The following is a 16,564-nucleotide window of genomic DNA, read 5'->3' as shown; positions in this document are numbered from 1 at the left end:
GCTCGTGGGATTGCTGTGCTGGCCTTTTTAATTCTTCTTCTCTCAGATGTTGCTTCAAATGTACCCACTGGTAAGTTGATGCCCTGATTTTTCTTTTCTTTTCTCCTTTTTTTTTTCCTTTTCTTTTCTTGTTTCATTTCACTGTGCTGGTAATTTAGAATTTATTTGTTTCTTGTCATTGACCTGTGTTTTTTCTCTCGTGGTCAATCGTCTTTCTCCCCGAATTCATCATAGAAGCGCAATAGTAATTCCCAGTTAATATCACTTATGGTAGACATTTGAGGTCTCCATCTGGTACTTGTTTTAGAACTAGTGGTTAGATGCCAGCAACCATTTTATACAAAACTTGCTTGTTATTATTATTTTTTTTTTATTTTGTTGTTGGAGGAGAGGGTTTGGTGGGGGTGAAAAATCCTGTTCAATGGGTTTCAAGAAGGGAGCAGCCTTAAAACATTTCTGATTCATTGAGATAATCAACTTGAACATGCACTCTTTCAAGGAGATATCATCCATTGAAACATGGTTAAGAAAATTTGGCTGCAGGTCTCTTGCTTCAAAAGGAAAATAAATAAGCCTGTTACCATTTACAAGACTTTGGAGTGAAGACGATATTTCTGGTTTTCTTTACCCCCCAGGCAACTCGAATTTTGAAGAAAAAAATCGAAGAAAATGTTTGAAAGCAATGTGTACTTGTTTTCTTTTAACACCAAGAGTATAACATCGATCGATCAAAGCTTCAAACATGCAGGCTCAATGTTAGTTTTTTTCTTGGAGCAAAGGTTGCAGCTTCTGCCATTGCAGTATCTCCTAACGAGGAGAAGAAAGCTTGGCTCGTCCTGGCATGGGTTAGCACAGTTGCTGGAAACCTCTAACTGTGTGCAAACAGGCTCCTCGTGCCCGGCCCAGTTACACTGCTATTGGCTTAACACTTGTAAAGGGTTGATTAAGAGTGCGTTTGGGAACATAAAATTCAATTTTTTTTTTGTTGAAATTTAATATGGTTTATATGTTTTGGATCGTTTTGATATGCTGATGTTAAAAATAATTTTTAAAAAATAAAAAATATTATTAACATGTATTTTAACATGAAAAATTATTTGAAAAAACAATCATTACTATAAAACATATTTTAAGAAGTGTGCCGAGCCATTCTCGACTATGTGTTCAGATTCCATGCATGGAATGCACTCGTCGGAGTTGTCTGATTGGTTAGAAAGTTCTCTCTCTTTTCTTTTTAATGCAGTAATTTCTGTCAAAACACTATACTAAATGGGTTTTGCACGGTTGTTAGAAACAACACTATCTTGCTCTATCAGCTCAACTTAATTTTCTAAAAAAAAATATAAATTTTTTTTCTTAATTTTTAGTTATGTCATTAAAATTAATGATATATTAGATAAATATAAATTCAAATCCCATCCTTACCTTTTATAAAAAAAATTATTTTTTCACATGTTAATGATTTTTAGTTCTCTATTAGATTTTTTTTTTCAAAGTCTTTAGTTATCAGAACAAATTATTTATTAATGTCATTTTATTATCAAAGTCTTATTCATCCGTTGAATCTTAATTTGACTACAACTGATTGATAATTATTATAATTATTAGTTAACCTATAAAAGTCATGTAATTATATTAATATTTAAATGGATTTCTACTGAGTCAATCCTGTTTATTTTTGTATTTTAAAAAGTATTTTAAAAAAAATTAAATTTTTTTATTTATTTTAAATTAATATTTTTTGGTGTTTTCAAATCATTTTAATATACTTATGTAAAAAATAATTTTTTAAAAAATAAAAAAAATATTATTATGATGCATTTTTGAGTGAAAAATATTTTAAAAAGCAATCACAACCATATTTTTAAGTATACAAGCCTAGGTAATATTTAAGATTTTAAATTAAACTAAAAAATATATATTTCAATGGGTTATGTCTATTGTGCTATTGGAAACAACATGATATAATTGTTTTCAACGACGCAATTCAGTAAATATGTTATTTTCATAAAAGAAAAAAAATAGTAAATGCTGCTTTCCTAATTTTCTCACTATTTCTTTTTGGGGGAAAGTAGTATTTTGAAAATAAAATAATAAGAAAAAAACCTCGTCACTGCATTTGCAGTGAGAGAGCAGGAATAGAAAGATGGGAGTGGGAACAGATTTATTTTAGTCGAAAGATAAGACAGCTAACAAGATATATCAGAATGTGTGGAAAAGTCAAACTCTAGAATGTAAATAGGTTGCTGTAATTGATTACACAACCCACCCGCAGGCCCAACTGGCCGTGATGTCAACGCACTCTCATCCGTGCATGGTCCCGAATCTGATTATGTCAGGTCTAACTGGTCCAGTTAATGACAGAGCTCGGGATGCTTTCTAGTTTCTTATCCTTTTTTATTTCGACAATACAAACTCACTGTGGCTACCTCTGTTCTGAGCCCGAGTTTTAACTTTAAAATATCATCTTGAGTTTTAAATTAAATTATATTATAAAAGAGTTATATTGATATAATTTAATTAATTTGATAAGTTCAAAAATAATTTGAATAATCATAAAAAATATAGCTTAATTTTTTTAAGATAATTTTTTTTTTAATATTATGATGGTGACATATTAGACAATCTGAACTTTACGATTTAAGCTGAAAAACTCGTGATCTGAATCATGGACTCCAATAAGTTTAACAACTTTTATTTTCTACTTAATAATATGATAACAAAAATATATATTTGCATAATTAAACATCAACTAAATGTCAGAATATTTGTTTGAAATTGAGATAATCTCATAGAAAACAATTCAAAATAAATTATGAATATTTATTCAAAATCAACCAATTTTTAAAGGATAAAATTAATTTCAAAAACTAATAAAAAGATCAGTTGAAAAAAAATTGGAAGGTAGAATTAACAAGAAAAAAATATATTTGACATTGTTATTAAACTTCACCCCATGAATCAACCCTGAAACCTTTCGACCCAATTTCTTACTTAACTTGAGTTTAAATTAACTTGCAAGGAAGTTGAGTCTAGGTGACCTGGTTAATTTGATGGGTTCAAAGACATTTTGGATACCAGGTAAAAGCGTGGTTTGATTTTAAAAAATATATTTAAAAAATCAAGAAGATATTTTTTTTAATGTTGAGACAACAACATATTAAATTAACCTTAGGCTTTGAGGCTTAACTTGCAAAACCCACGACCTGTATCCTGGAATTCATTGGGTTTTAAATTTTTATTTTAAAAAACTTTTTTTATTTAATTATATAATAATAAAAATAAACACTTATAAAATTTAGCATCAATCAAATACTATGAGATTTATTTAAAATTGTGATAACTTTATTAAAAGTAAACGAAAATAAATTATAACGATCAATGAAAAGTCAATAAAATACTTAAGGATGAAATTAAAAGAAAAAAGAAAACTTAGAGCTTATTCCTTAATTTGTAATCCATTCTTGTGGGTGTATTTGTGTTCATTATTTTTTAGTAAATCTTATTGCTAAAGTGCAGGTAGCACTACAACCATGTGCAAAAGATCACAGAAGTCTCAACTTTGAGCTCACAAAGAGATCGATTAGGTTTCAATCTCTATTCCACGAAAAGATTGGTAGGTTTTGGTCTTGAGCATGTGAAAAAAGGCCAGGTGAGTTTGTTCTTGAACTTGGTGTAAAATGATTGTTGCAAGAGGTTAAGTTCTAAATTAAACCGGTAAAAGAACTTGTTCCAATGCATAAGTTTATTGCTTAGGGAGTGGAATAGGCAGTTAGTGATGATGAATCATTATAAAATCCATGTTTATCTCTTTTTTTTTTTTTTATCTTTTTTTTTTTCACACCATCATTTTGTTATATTTTCGTATTGTTTACAAGGATGACAAAGAATATCTATGGATTGGGTTGAACACTATATTTGTATCTAGATTTGAATTCAAAATTATTATCCATACCTGAAAAGTATAAGTTTTTGATATCTAAACTCGAAACTCGATCACCAAACCTAATCGGGTTTTATGTATCTACTAGGTATTATTAACTCTTCTATTACATATATTAGGAAAATAACATGACAGTAGCAAATGACTACAGGAACCAAGATGATAAGGATTAGATTCCTGCATTTTTCTGACTTGAAGTGAAGGCTCTCTCCCATCCACCTATTGAACAAAGTAAATGGATTTAATGGATCATAGACAGCTGGGAAGAAAGAAAAATAATTAAGAACCTTGGAATAGCCAAAATTATGGGTTGACGGTTCATTAATATTCCACAACAAGGCATACATGACGACGGGCAGGGATTAACGGGTCCGCTTAGCTGAGTGCCTGCACCATAATGTACATTCAACACACCTAGTTAGTTCATAGAAATGTGATTAGGGCCACAAACAAGTACCAGCTAGAATCCATTCACTGTATTAGCAATTCAATGAACGTCCAGGCTCCCACCATTTCTCAGTTAATTAGAACTGAATTACCTCGATCCTCTGTTTCTGCAAAAATGAGCAACTTCCAGGAAAAGAAGAACACAATCAATATAGCCAGCCATAGCTTCCATTTAATTTGCTCTCTTTGATCGATTGGGAGCCTGTAAATGTGTTCAAGGATCATCCCCCTAAAAACCAGTGCTGCTATCATAAGTCGATGGTACCAGAAACGCTGGTACTTCATCGGTCCTTTGCTGGGACCGGCCTCGCCTTTATACAATATTTATGCATGGAAACTTCGACGTTGTGTGGTGGCCTTGCCACCCTTTTTTATTACATGTATATAATATAAATATTAACACAATCTTGTGTCATTTATCCATACTCATAAAACCTAGAATATGAATGTAGACTTGATGGCTCTTTCTTCTTAATATCACAAGTTTTTATTGTGCGATTGCTTGACAAAAAAAAAAAAATAAATTGGTTGGTACTTAGTTTTAATATATTATCGACCGCACGTATGCTCTTGCAAGTAAATAACCAACATATATTAAAAATTCTAATAGCTTATGAATTTAAACCAGCTATTTGTGCCAATCACACTTTGCTGTTGATACTGCTGTGTAAGTTATTGGGATTCCAAATTTATCAACATATATTACAGATGGGAGAGAGACGGTTGGCATTAATTTTTAAATTCATGGCCGAAGCCTGCTCTATCTTCTCTAAAAATCAACTCACAACATAGTACACGCGTATTCCTCTTGTTATTTCTATTAAAAAATAATATAACTTATACATTAAAATATTATTTAATAATTTAAAATTTTAGATTTAATTGATTTCTTTATATCAAAGTTTTATTAACTAAAAGATTATGAGTTTAAATTTAATCATTCTTGGTCTCTTTTCTAATTAAAATTAATTAATAACTCAAGATAATATGGTTTTTATTTAAAAAAATATACTAAAAAATAATATAAATTATATATTAAAATAACTTAAGATGTCAAATGCCTAGAAGTGCTTTTTCATTGCTATTGTTATGGATTTTAATACTTGTTTCGCTAGTTTTAGGTGTTTTCCAGCGACAGAAATCGTGGAAGACCTAAAGGGTGTAAACATTGCAGCTTTGTTTACAAATTTTTTTTGAGCTCCTTTCCAATATATATTAATCGAGGGTAAAATGTATGTGTAGGTGTTATTTGCATTGGTTTAAACTAGGATACAGGGAGTTGAAAAGTGATGGTATTTTATTGTGTTTTGTGTGATTTATGTCAGACTTTTAATATTAATCTATATTAATGTTAATTAGTTAGTTAGTTATGCTGTAAAAAATCAATTTAATTTACAAGTTCCTGAATATTTATTATAATTACCGACAAATGCAATAGTTTTATTATGGAGCAAAATAATTAGTTATTTTAATTTAATCAATTAATGTAAATATTTGGTTGATGCATTTGTACTCATGCTAATTATGTAGTCTATCTTTGATTATTAAATTATTAATTTGTCATAGGATAAGAAAATTAATGAATTAGTCATTGATTAATATCATAACAACATGAGCTATCAAGGATACTGATGCGTAGCTGTCACCAGAAGAAATGCCAGATTGTGTGCTCTTCATAACTGCAGAATCAGTCGGTTATTCCTGAAGATATTGCTATTAATTATGTATGTAAATATTAGTCACTTACACATTTGAATTCCTGTAATCAATATTAGTCAGTTACAAACATTTGAATTCCTGCAATTAAGCTCTTAGGACTGTATAAAGATTACAAGTTATTGAATGGAAAAGTGTGATTCATTTTACAATTACAGTGCAGTGTAAGGCTTATTATGGTATCAGAGCTTAAAACACTCTAACGAGTATTCATCCTTCTTACCTTCTTTATCTGCTTCCTGCAACATGACCACTCACCCTTCATCATCCACCGAATCACCAACCTCACCCATCATCACAATCAATGCAGCCACAACAATCAATGAAAAACTCATCCCCTCCACCTTTCCGCAGTGGAGGGCTCAATTTGAAGCCTTACTCATTGGCTATGACCTTATTGATTTTGTCACGGGTATACACCAATGTCCTGCCATTGATGCTCTGAATTTCACTGCATCCAAAGCTGCGAATTCCCACTGGATTCGTCAAGACAAACTCATCTTACACGTCATCCTTGCCTCCACCTCCACCACCATTACTCCTCTTCTTACTGCCTATAAAACCTCCTATGAAGCTTGGACAGCACTTGCCCGTTTATATGCGGGCAAATCTAGAACTCGTGTGATGCAGCTCAAAGAAGATTTAACCTTGAGCACTCGTGGGTCTCACACTATTACTGAGTTCCTGCACGGCATCAAAGTAATTGCTGATGAACTAGCAGTTATTGATCATCCGATCTCAGATGATGATTTAACTTTATACATACTCAATGGATTGGGTATTGAATTCAGAGAAATTGCATCTTCTATTCGTGCCCGTGAGACTTCTCTGAAGTTTGAAGAAATACATGATCTTCTTGTTAGTCATGAAAGCTATCTTCGGCGTCTTGATCATCAATCTGCTCCCTCGTTTGTACCCACTGCTAATTACTCAAATCGGTGGAGTCCTCAGTCCTCTCAATTTTCGCCTAATTTCAGACACCCTAAATGGCATCCCCCAGCTAATTCTCGTCCTCCTCGTGACCAAAGTGGGTCTCACCGAAATAATTCATTTCATTCGGGTCACAAAAGATTCAAACCGAAATGCCAATGGTGTGATCAAATGGGTCATACTGCCAAACAATGCCCAAAAATGTCCAATTCTGATTTCACTGCAAATTATGCCGCCTCTTCTCAACAAAAAAATCACAAGTGGCTTGTTGATTCCGCAGCATCTCACAATATGACTACGGATCTGTCTAATCTGATGATTAACTCTGAATATGATGGTACTGATGAGGTGGTAATTGGTGATGGAACAGGTTTGCCTGTGTCTCATGTTGGGTCCTTGTCTCTTAAATCGTCCAATCATACTTTTCATTTACGTGACACTCTTTGTGTTCCCACCATTCATAAAAATCTTATTTCTGTTCATAATTTCACCAAGCATAACAATGTTTCCATTGAATTTCATCCTACTTATTTTTTGGTGAAGGATCGGATCACGGGGGCGATTATGCTCAAAGGCGCTTGTGAAGATGGCGTGTACCCATTTCCGGAGTATCTACCACTTTCCAAGAAAAATATTGTTGCCTATGTTCATGAACGTACCACACCCGATGGATGGCATAAACAGTTTGGTCATCCATCGTCCAAATTAGTTAATCATCTTATTCATGCTTTTTCTTTACCTACCAATAAAAATGGTCATTCCTCATTATGCACTTCATGTTCTCAAAATAAAGCCCATCGTCAGATTTTCAGCACTCATGGATTTACTAGCAATTCTCCACTTGAATTGATTTATACAGATGTTTGGGGACCATCTCACGATATTGGGATTAATGGCTCAAAATATTATGTTATTTTTGTTGACCATTATACCAAATATATTTGGATTTATCCCATGACTCATAAATCAAATGTTCAGACCATTTTTCCACAATTTCGTAATCTTGTGGAAAATCGATTCAACACCAAAATTAAAAGTCTTTATTCTGATAATGGTGGGGAATACATTGCACTAAAAACTTATCTTTCTGTTCATGGAATTGGTCACTACACCACTGCTCCCCACACTCCTCAACAAAATGGTATGTCTGAACGGCGACATCGTCATCTTGTTGAAACTGGTCTGACTTTACTCACTGATGCCCACATGCCGCTTTTTTATTGGCCTTATGCATTTCAAATTGCTGTCTATCTCATTAATCGAATGCCTACTGCTTCCTTGAATAATCAATCTCCGTTTGAAAAATCATTCAATCAAAAGCCTAATTATCTCAAACTCAAACAATTTGGATGTCTCTATTACCCGTTAACTCGACCATACAATCAGCATAAACTTGAGCCAAAATCAAAACCGTGTTCATTCATGGGTTACAGTCTTTCCCAAAATGCATACTTATGTTTTGATATTTCCACTAAAAAAATGATCACCTCGCGCCACGTCATTTTTCATGAGGGGTCTTTTCCTTTCCATCAAGATGATCATCGCCGTTCCACTCCTGCTTCATCTACTGGACACAACTCATCAGTCCAGATCTCGTTGCCAAAACTTTCCTTTACTGATCTCAGTGAGTCTCCGGATGTGGGTACTGCTAACCTACCAGTATCTGAGCATGGATCACCCTCTGCACCGTCTTCTCACCAGGTAAGTACTTCGCCTCCTCCCCTGCCTTTAAATTCAGATTCCTCAATTGAATTGCATGCTCCTAGTATGTCTGAAATTAGTCTTCCAAATCCTGTTACCACTGAGTCTCGAGTTCATCGCATGGTCACCCGGTCAATGAATGACATCTATAAACCCAAAAAATCCTTTCTTGTTACCAAACATCCACTTCCATCCTCATTAGAACCATCAAGTGTTACTCAGGCATTAGCTGACTCTAGATGGCGTGAAGCCATGTCCTCAGAATTGACTCACTTAATGCGTCACAATACCTGGCAATTGGTTCCCCCTCCGCCCGATTGTAATACTGTTGGTTGTAAGTGGGTGTATAGAGTTAAAAGGCATGCTGATGGGTCAGTTGATCGGTTTAAAGCCCGGTTAGTGGCTAAAGGGTTCAATCAACGACCCGGAGTGGATTATAAGGAGACCTTTAGTCTTGTTGTTAAATCGGTCACCATTCGAACTGTATTGGCTATTGCTGTGATGCAGGGTTGGTCTTTGAAACAGTTAGATGTTAATAATGCGTTTCTTCATGGGCATCTCACTGACAGAGTGTATATGCAGCAACCGCCAGGTTTCCGAAATCCAGACTATCCTGACTATGTTTGCAGTCTTACTAAGGCCATTTATGGTCTGAAACAAGCACCTCGTGCTTGGTATTCTGCTCTTAAAAATGCATTAACAGAGTTCGGTTTTATCAATTCTAAATCTGATTCCTCTTTGTTTGTGTATCATGTTGGTGCCACTCTTGCCTACTGTTTGGTATATGTTGATGATTTAATTATCACAGGCAGTGATTCAGTTTTTGTTGCAAGTATTATTGATCATCTTGGAACAAAATTTTCTATCAAGGACTTGGGATCACTGCATTTTTTTCTTGGTGTTGAGGTTATCCCTACTGCAGCTGGGTTATTTCTGAGTCAGCATAAATACATCCGTGATTTACTTGCCAAAACCAGTATGGAAGGTGCAAGGGATGTTACTACTCCTCTCTCAACATTGACTCCTCTACAACTGCATGATGGTTCTTCTTCTGCTGATTCTACAGAATACTGTAAAGTCATTGGAGCCTTGCAATACCTGTCTCTCACAAGACCTGATATCAGCTTTGCGGTCAACAAATTATCCCAATTTATGCATCAACCCACACAGACTCACTGGACGGCCACAAAAAGATTGCTGCGCTACTTGAAGAACACCATCTTTCATGGTGTTACTATTAGCAACAAATCTAAGACAACACTGACTTATTTTTCTGATGCAGACTGGGCTGGTAGTTTGGACGACAGAAAATCAACGTCAGCCTATCTATTATTTCTTGGCAACACACCCATTTCCTGGAGTTCTAAAAAGCAGCGTGCCATTGCCCGATCGTCAACTGAAGCAGAGTATCGAGCTTTGGCAATGGCTGCAGCTGAATCCGTGTGGCTGTTATCCTTGCTTCAAGAACTGCAGTTCACTCTTTCTCAACCACCACTCTTGTTATGTGACAATTTGGGTGCAACACAACTGAGTTTTAATCCTGTTCAGCATTCTAGGATGAAACATATACAGATTGACCTTCACTTTGTCCGTGATTTGGTTGCGAAGAATGTTCTTGTTGTTCATCATGTCCACACCTCTGATCAACTAGCTGATCTGCTCACCAAGCCCCTTTCTAGGCAACGAACAGAATTCTTACGTAACAAGATCGGTCTATCTGATGGTAGCCCGTTCTTGCGGGGGCGTATCAAGGATACTGATGCGTAGCTGTCACCAGAAGAAATGCCAGATTGTGTGCTCTTCATAACTGCAGAATCAGTCGGTTATTCCTGAAGATATTGCTATTAATTATGTATGTAAATATTAGTCAGTTACACATTTGAATTCCTGCAATCAATATTAGTTAGTTACACATTTGAATTCCTGTAATCAATATTAGTCAGTTACAAACATTTGAATTCCTGCAATTAAGCTCTTAGGACTGTATAAAGATTACAAGTTATTGAATGGAAAAGTGTGATTCATTTTACAATTACAGTGCAGTGTAAGGCTTATTATGAGCATCATAAATTTCAATACATCCACAAGGACATTCTTTCCTTCATTTTTAATTTTAATAAAATAAAAGTAATACTTTACAATTAGATTGTCACAAATATAAAATATTAGAATGGCTATTAAAAATTATGGTTTTTGATTTTATATATATAAAAAATACCTGTAGTTTTCATGCAATTCTTATTTTCTCAGTGAAAAAAAAAAACAGTTTTTTTTTTTTCAACAAATGAATACGTTTTTCAAATCTTATTAAGAAAATAAAAACTGAAAAAGGAAAAGAAAAACTATTTTTTATTACCAAGCACACCATTACACATCTTTGATTAAAAAAAATGACCAGTCGTTTTCGGCAATAAAATGACACCGTTGAAACGGGTTTGCAGGAATTAAATGTTAGCCGGTCGATTAAACCAGTCACATGGAGAAGTATCGATTTATACAATCAAAAGTCATGGGATGCCATAAAAGCAGCCTCCGTCTACCTCCCTTTATCACGTATTATTGTCCTCCAAATAGATCTTACTATTGATTTTCAATATTGAATAAATATCTTCTCCTTCTTTATACTTGTTTTTGAACTTAAGAAAAAAAACTTAATCTTAAAGTCTGAAAATTTGATCCAACAATGTCCTTTCAGGTTAAAGTAAAGAAAAGGATATTGACTAGTCATGATTTGTGTTAACGTGCATGGCATGGGATGTTTTTTTTTTTTTTTGGTTAATAAACTTGTGAGGTCTTAAATATTATCTGGGTTTTTTTAATTTATGTAGGTTATTTGAGTTAATTTGTATTTATTTCAATTAATTTTCATGTACTTTATAATTAATAACCAGGTAAATTTTAATGATCTCAAGACTCCAACATAAAACTATAAAAAAATCAAAATCTTTCTTCTAGAGCTCTTATCAATGACCATATATAGATTGTTGGTCGTTTTTTGTTTTGAAAGCAGGGGTAGTGGTTTTGCCTTGTAAAACTCTTCAACGACTTCTGTTGGCAATTAATGGCCGGATTTATAATTTATATATCATAGTGAACCAATGAGGTCTAGTGAGAGAGAATGGTAGACGATAAATGATTTGAAATTCAACAACATATTCTGGCATTATTTATTGCTTCTCTGTTGATTTCTCCAACCACTCTTGATCACTATATAAAATTTCACTTTCCTTTTCATCACTCACACATCTCTCCTTCTTCCTCTCATTTCTTCTAATTCCCCTTCTCCTTCCTCCATAAACTCTATGTTTCCTTGCCCTCCTCCGTGCATCACATACCTTCATGCCCTACGTACCTTCCATTCTTGAGAGTACGTACTTCTTGAAAAAAAGATCGATTCAAGAAACAAACCTTTTCTTTTGTTTTTTCCATATCTGATCTGGGTTTTGTTTCTTTTTGCCCGTTTTCCATTCTTAGCTTCAAATTTACTGGTCCAAGCTTGAGAGCTGCACCCCACCAGACTCCACATTTTCGCTTCTTTTTTTTGGGTGACGTACTAGTTTGATTTTGGTCTTATTATATATTCAAGCTGTTTGAGTCTTGGGGCATGGATATATCGACGGCCTTGATGATTCTAACAGCAGTGGTGACTTACTTGATTTGGCTGAGTTTCATCTCGCGGTCAATGAAGGGTCCACGTGTATGGCCTCTATTGGGCAGCCTTCCTGGTCTCATATGGCACTCTAGTCGCATGCATGATTGGATCGCAGACAACCTCCGCAAGTGTGGCGGCACGTACCAGACATGCGTGGTTGCGATTCCCTTAGTAGCCCGGAAGCAAAGCCTCGTGACAGTCACGTGCGACCCCAAGAACCTAGAGCACATCTTGAAAGCCAGGTTTGATAATTACCCAAAAGGACCCAATTGGCAGTCCGTGTTCCATGATTTGCTTGGTGATGGCATCTTCAACTCAGATGGTGAAACGTGGTTGTTCCAGCGTAAGACGGCCGCGCTTGAATTTACCACCCGGACACTACGCCAAGCCATGGCAAGGTGGGTGAGCCGAGCCATCAAGCACCGCTTTTGCCCTATACTCGAGTCGGCTCAACAACAGGCCAAGCCGGTCGATCTTCAAGACATGCTACTTAGACTCACTTTTGATAACATTTGTGGATTGGCTTTTGGCAAGGATCCACAAACACTGTCACTGGAATTTCCTGAGAATGGCTTTGCAGTGTCTTTCGACACAGCCACGGAAGCCACATTGCAGCGCTTCATTTTGCCAGAAATAGTGTGGAAGTTGAGGAAAAGTCTTCGGCTTGGTATGGAAATGAGCTTGACCCAAAGCCTTGAGCACATAGATGCATACTTGTCTGACATCATCAATACACGAAAGCTCGAATTGGTTAATCAGCAGAAAGGTGGCAATGAGAACCCACATGACGACTTGTTGTCTAGGTTTATGAAGAAGAAGGAATCCTACTCGGACAAGTTTCTTCAACACGTGGCATTGAATTTTATCCTAGCTGGACGTGACACGTCATCAACGGCGCTGAGCTGGTTCTTCTGGCTTGTGAGTCAGAATCCAAAAGTGGAAGAGAAAATCCTCATTGAAATTTGCGCCGTTTTGATGGAGACACGTGGCAATGATACGCGCAAGTGGTTGGAGGAGCCATTAGTGTTTGAAGAAGTTGACCGACTGACCTACCTCAGGGCAGCATTATCTGAGACCTTAAGGCTTTACCCATCTGTGCCACAAGACTCGAAGCATGTAGTTGCCGATGATGTTTTGCCCAGTGGAGCTTTTGTTCCGGCAGGATCATCCATAACCTATTCAATATATGCAATTGGTCGGATGGAATTTATCTGGGGTGATGATTGCCTAGAATTCAAGCCGGAAAGATGGTTGTCCTTGGATGGCAAGAAAATCGAGGTGCCGGATTCTTATAGGTTTGTCGCGTTTAATGCAGGTCCAAGGATTTGTTTAGGCAAGGATTTGGCTTATTTGCAAATGAAGTCAATCGCGGCAGCTTTGTTGTTGCGCCACCGGATCTCAGTGGTGCCGGGCCACCGTGTTGAGCAAAAAATGTCACTGACATTGTTTATGAAGTATGGTCTGATGGTTAACGTGCACCCAAGGGACCTGGGGCCTATATTGGAAAGGGTACGCAAAAATGCTCTTACAAATAGCAATCATGCTTGCGGGATTGAATCGACCACTCCTGTTTCTTAAAGGAATATAATTATTGGTGAATACATGTTACCACTGATTTACAAAGGCCAGCAGATTTTTGCCGCGTGGACACTTTAGAGTGTTTGTCCTGGGAAATCATCGCTGGTATATCTGTCAGGTTTTCTAGTTTCTTACATGCATGTACTACTACTAGTATGGGCCGGGTCGACGGAGTGATCATGAGTTTGTGTTTTATATATATATAGTTACTCTGTATGTAATATAAGCTGCCAATTAACTAGGCAAATACACGAGTCTTTGTACTTGGTACGTATGATATATATTAATTTATATAAATAAAATGAAGTTGTGGTTACATAGTCTTTGTACTTGGTACGTATGATATATTTAACTCATTTTATGAAAATAAAAAGAGAGAAAAAAGAGCAAATTAATGATCCTGAGAAATTAGGGATCCGTCTAGTCTCCTCTTATTAATTCCTTGTTCTGAATTTGGATAACATTTGATTTCGAGTAACTCCAAGCATTTCTTTTGAAAATTAATTCGAAACAACCACAAATAATTTTATTAAGTTAAATCACCATTGTCGCACCCAAAAAAAAAAAATCCTGGCGCACGGCATCGGCTGGCGATTTTTCTCGTTGTAGCGTTTGCTTTGAATTTGTTCGTGGGAGTCGCCACCTAATAATTTATTAAGGGCTACTAGGAAACCTGATGTACTGGTCTTGTCAGAGATCATGAGTAAGGTACTGATTGTGGTTAGGGAAGGTATTAGCACCCCTAACACACCCTACCTGAGATAAGCTGCTTCGTGTTCTGATGTGATTTGAAAATTTAAAATATTAATTAAATTCTTAGGCTTGAATAAATCAGTTATTAAATCCCCGAATATATGTAGAAACTTGTCCTCATATTTTCATGAAAAAATACAACTTGATTTTATTTGTCCTTGAGATATTTAACCATATTTAAATTAACAAATAATTCTTTTTATATTTTTTATTTTTATAACATAATAAAAATAAAATAAAAAAACAAACACACACACAACCTTCTTTTTATTATTTATTTTTCTTCTTTTCTTTTCTTTTCTTTTCTTTTTTCTTTTTACATTACATTTATACAATAGAACAAATAACAAAAATTCAAAACAAATCAAATACAATAAAATCTAAATACACACAGCATCTAGAAATTACAAAAAAGGAAAAAAGGAAATCCTCGGGAACAGTGTTGCACAGCCCTGGGTGTCATCTGAACAGTGGCGGCGCGTGGACCTCACGCAACCGCCGCCACTGGCGGTGCGTGGGTTCACGCGCCGCCCAGAATAAAGAACGTGGAGCAGGGGGATTGGGTGGCTTCCTCCCCTCTTCGTTTTTCTACGGGGATGACCTGAAAAATAACCAAAGCCACAACAAACAATTGATTTTAGTTTTTTATTTCATTGTCTTTGAAATCGGCTTCGGTTTTTTTAGATCCACTCCGTTTCTCTGCCCCTTCCCTTTTCTGTTTCAGGTGGGTCGGTTTGCTATGGCTTTGTCTTCTGCAGCCCGTGGCCCCTGGAGTTGTTGCGGAGATGGGCGAAGTTGCTGGCGGCGTTGAGGCGGAGGAATGGACAGATCGGTGGCGGCGAGGTTGCTGCAGAAAGGGGATGCCTTCGGTGCTGCCTAGGGGCAGATCCGTGGTGGTCTGAGAAGATGATGGGGCTGCTCTGTGGTGGAGGAGGAGCTGGATGAAGACGGCGGACGAATCTGGCGGTGGCTGGCTTCGGTGGGTGTCTCTGCTGGTGCTGGTGCTGTTGCTGAGGGAAGAAGGAGCGGCCGAGAGGGAGAGAGTTCTGGTGACCGGCGGCTGTGGGGGGAGAGGCAGAGGTGGAAGGTCCAGTGGTGGTGGCTCCGGCGTGCTGGGGAGAGTCTGAAAAATGGCAGGGACGACCGGTGTGTAGAAGAAAAATAATCCGGGGGGGAAGTTTGGGCTCAAAGGGAAGAAGAGAAAAAAAATGAGCGGCTGTTTGGGGGCAGGGGCTGTTTGGCTGGTTTCGAAAGAAGAAGAAAAAAAAATGTCAAGGGTAGGGGGCGGTTGCCTTGAGAAAAATGAAAATGGCCAAAAGAGAGATGACGAGGAGATGGGAAAAAGGCTGTGGCTGTTGGCAAGCCAGCCGGGGAAGAGGAAGATGGAAAAAAAAACTTCAGGGGGGGGAGGCTAGCGGCTGCCTTTCGGTGAGGGAGAGAAAAAGCTAAGCTTTTAGGGTTTCAGCTGCCTCTCCCTCAAATTTCAAAATTGCCCTCATGTATCAAAAATTGCCCCCCCTTTGTAAGTGTTGGAAAACCAGTATTTATAGGCAAAAAATATTGCCAAGTTTTTCAAAATTGGTCCCTTAACTTTCTTTTTTGTAAAATTTGATTTTTCTTGTTTTTTTGTATTTTTTGAAAAACGAGCAATATCAACGTCGACTCGATGAGGAAAATCAATGATTTAAAAACGACGCGTGAAAAGTCGAACGCGTTTGAAAATCTTTTGAGAAATTAAATTCTTTTTAAACGACGTTGAAAATGCTAAAATGACGAAAATATATTAAAAAACATATTTTTTGGATTTTCTTTGTTTTTCTCTATTTTTGGATTTTTTAAAAATA

General features: G+C 36.3%; 1 protein-coding gene across 1 annotated transcript; it reads left to right on the top strand.

Moving 5' to 3' along the window:
* Window positions 1–11,923: 11,923 nt before the first annotated feature.
* Window positions 11,924–14,283, top strand: LOC118028456 (cytochrome P450 86A22). Its single transcript, XM_035032032.2, has one exon. It carries the CDS (start codon window positions 12,342–12,344, stop codon window positions 13,965–13,967), a length of 1,626 nt encoding a protein of 541 aa, XP_034887923.1. The 5' UTR covers window positions 11,924–12,341; the 3' UTR covers window positions 13,968–14,283.
* Window positions 14,284–16,564: the final 2,281 nt, after the last annotated feature.

This window comes from Populus alba, chromosome 3, assembly GCF_005239225.2.
Source record: "Populus alba chromosome 3, ASM523922v2, whole genome shotgun sequence".
NCBI lineage: Eukaryota > Viridiplantae > Streptophyta > Magnoliopsida > Malpighiales > Salicaceae > Populus > Populus alba.
This window is presented reverse-complemented; position numbering and strand designations above follow the sequence as displayed.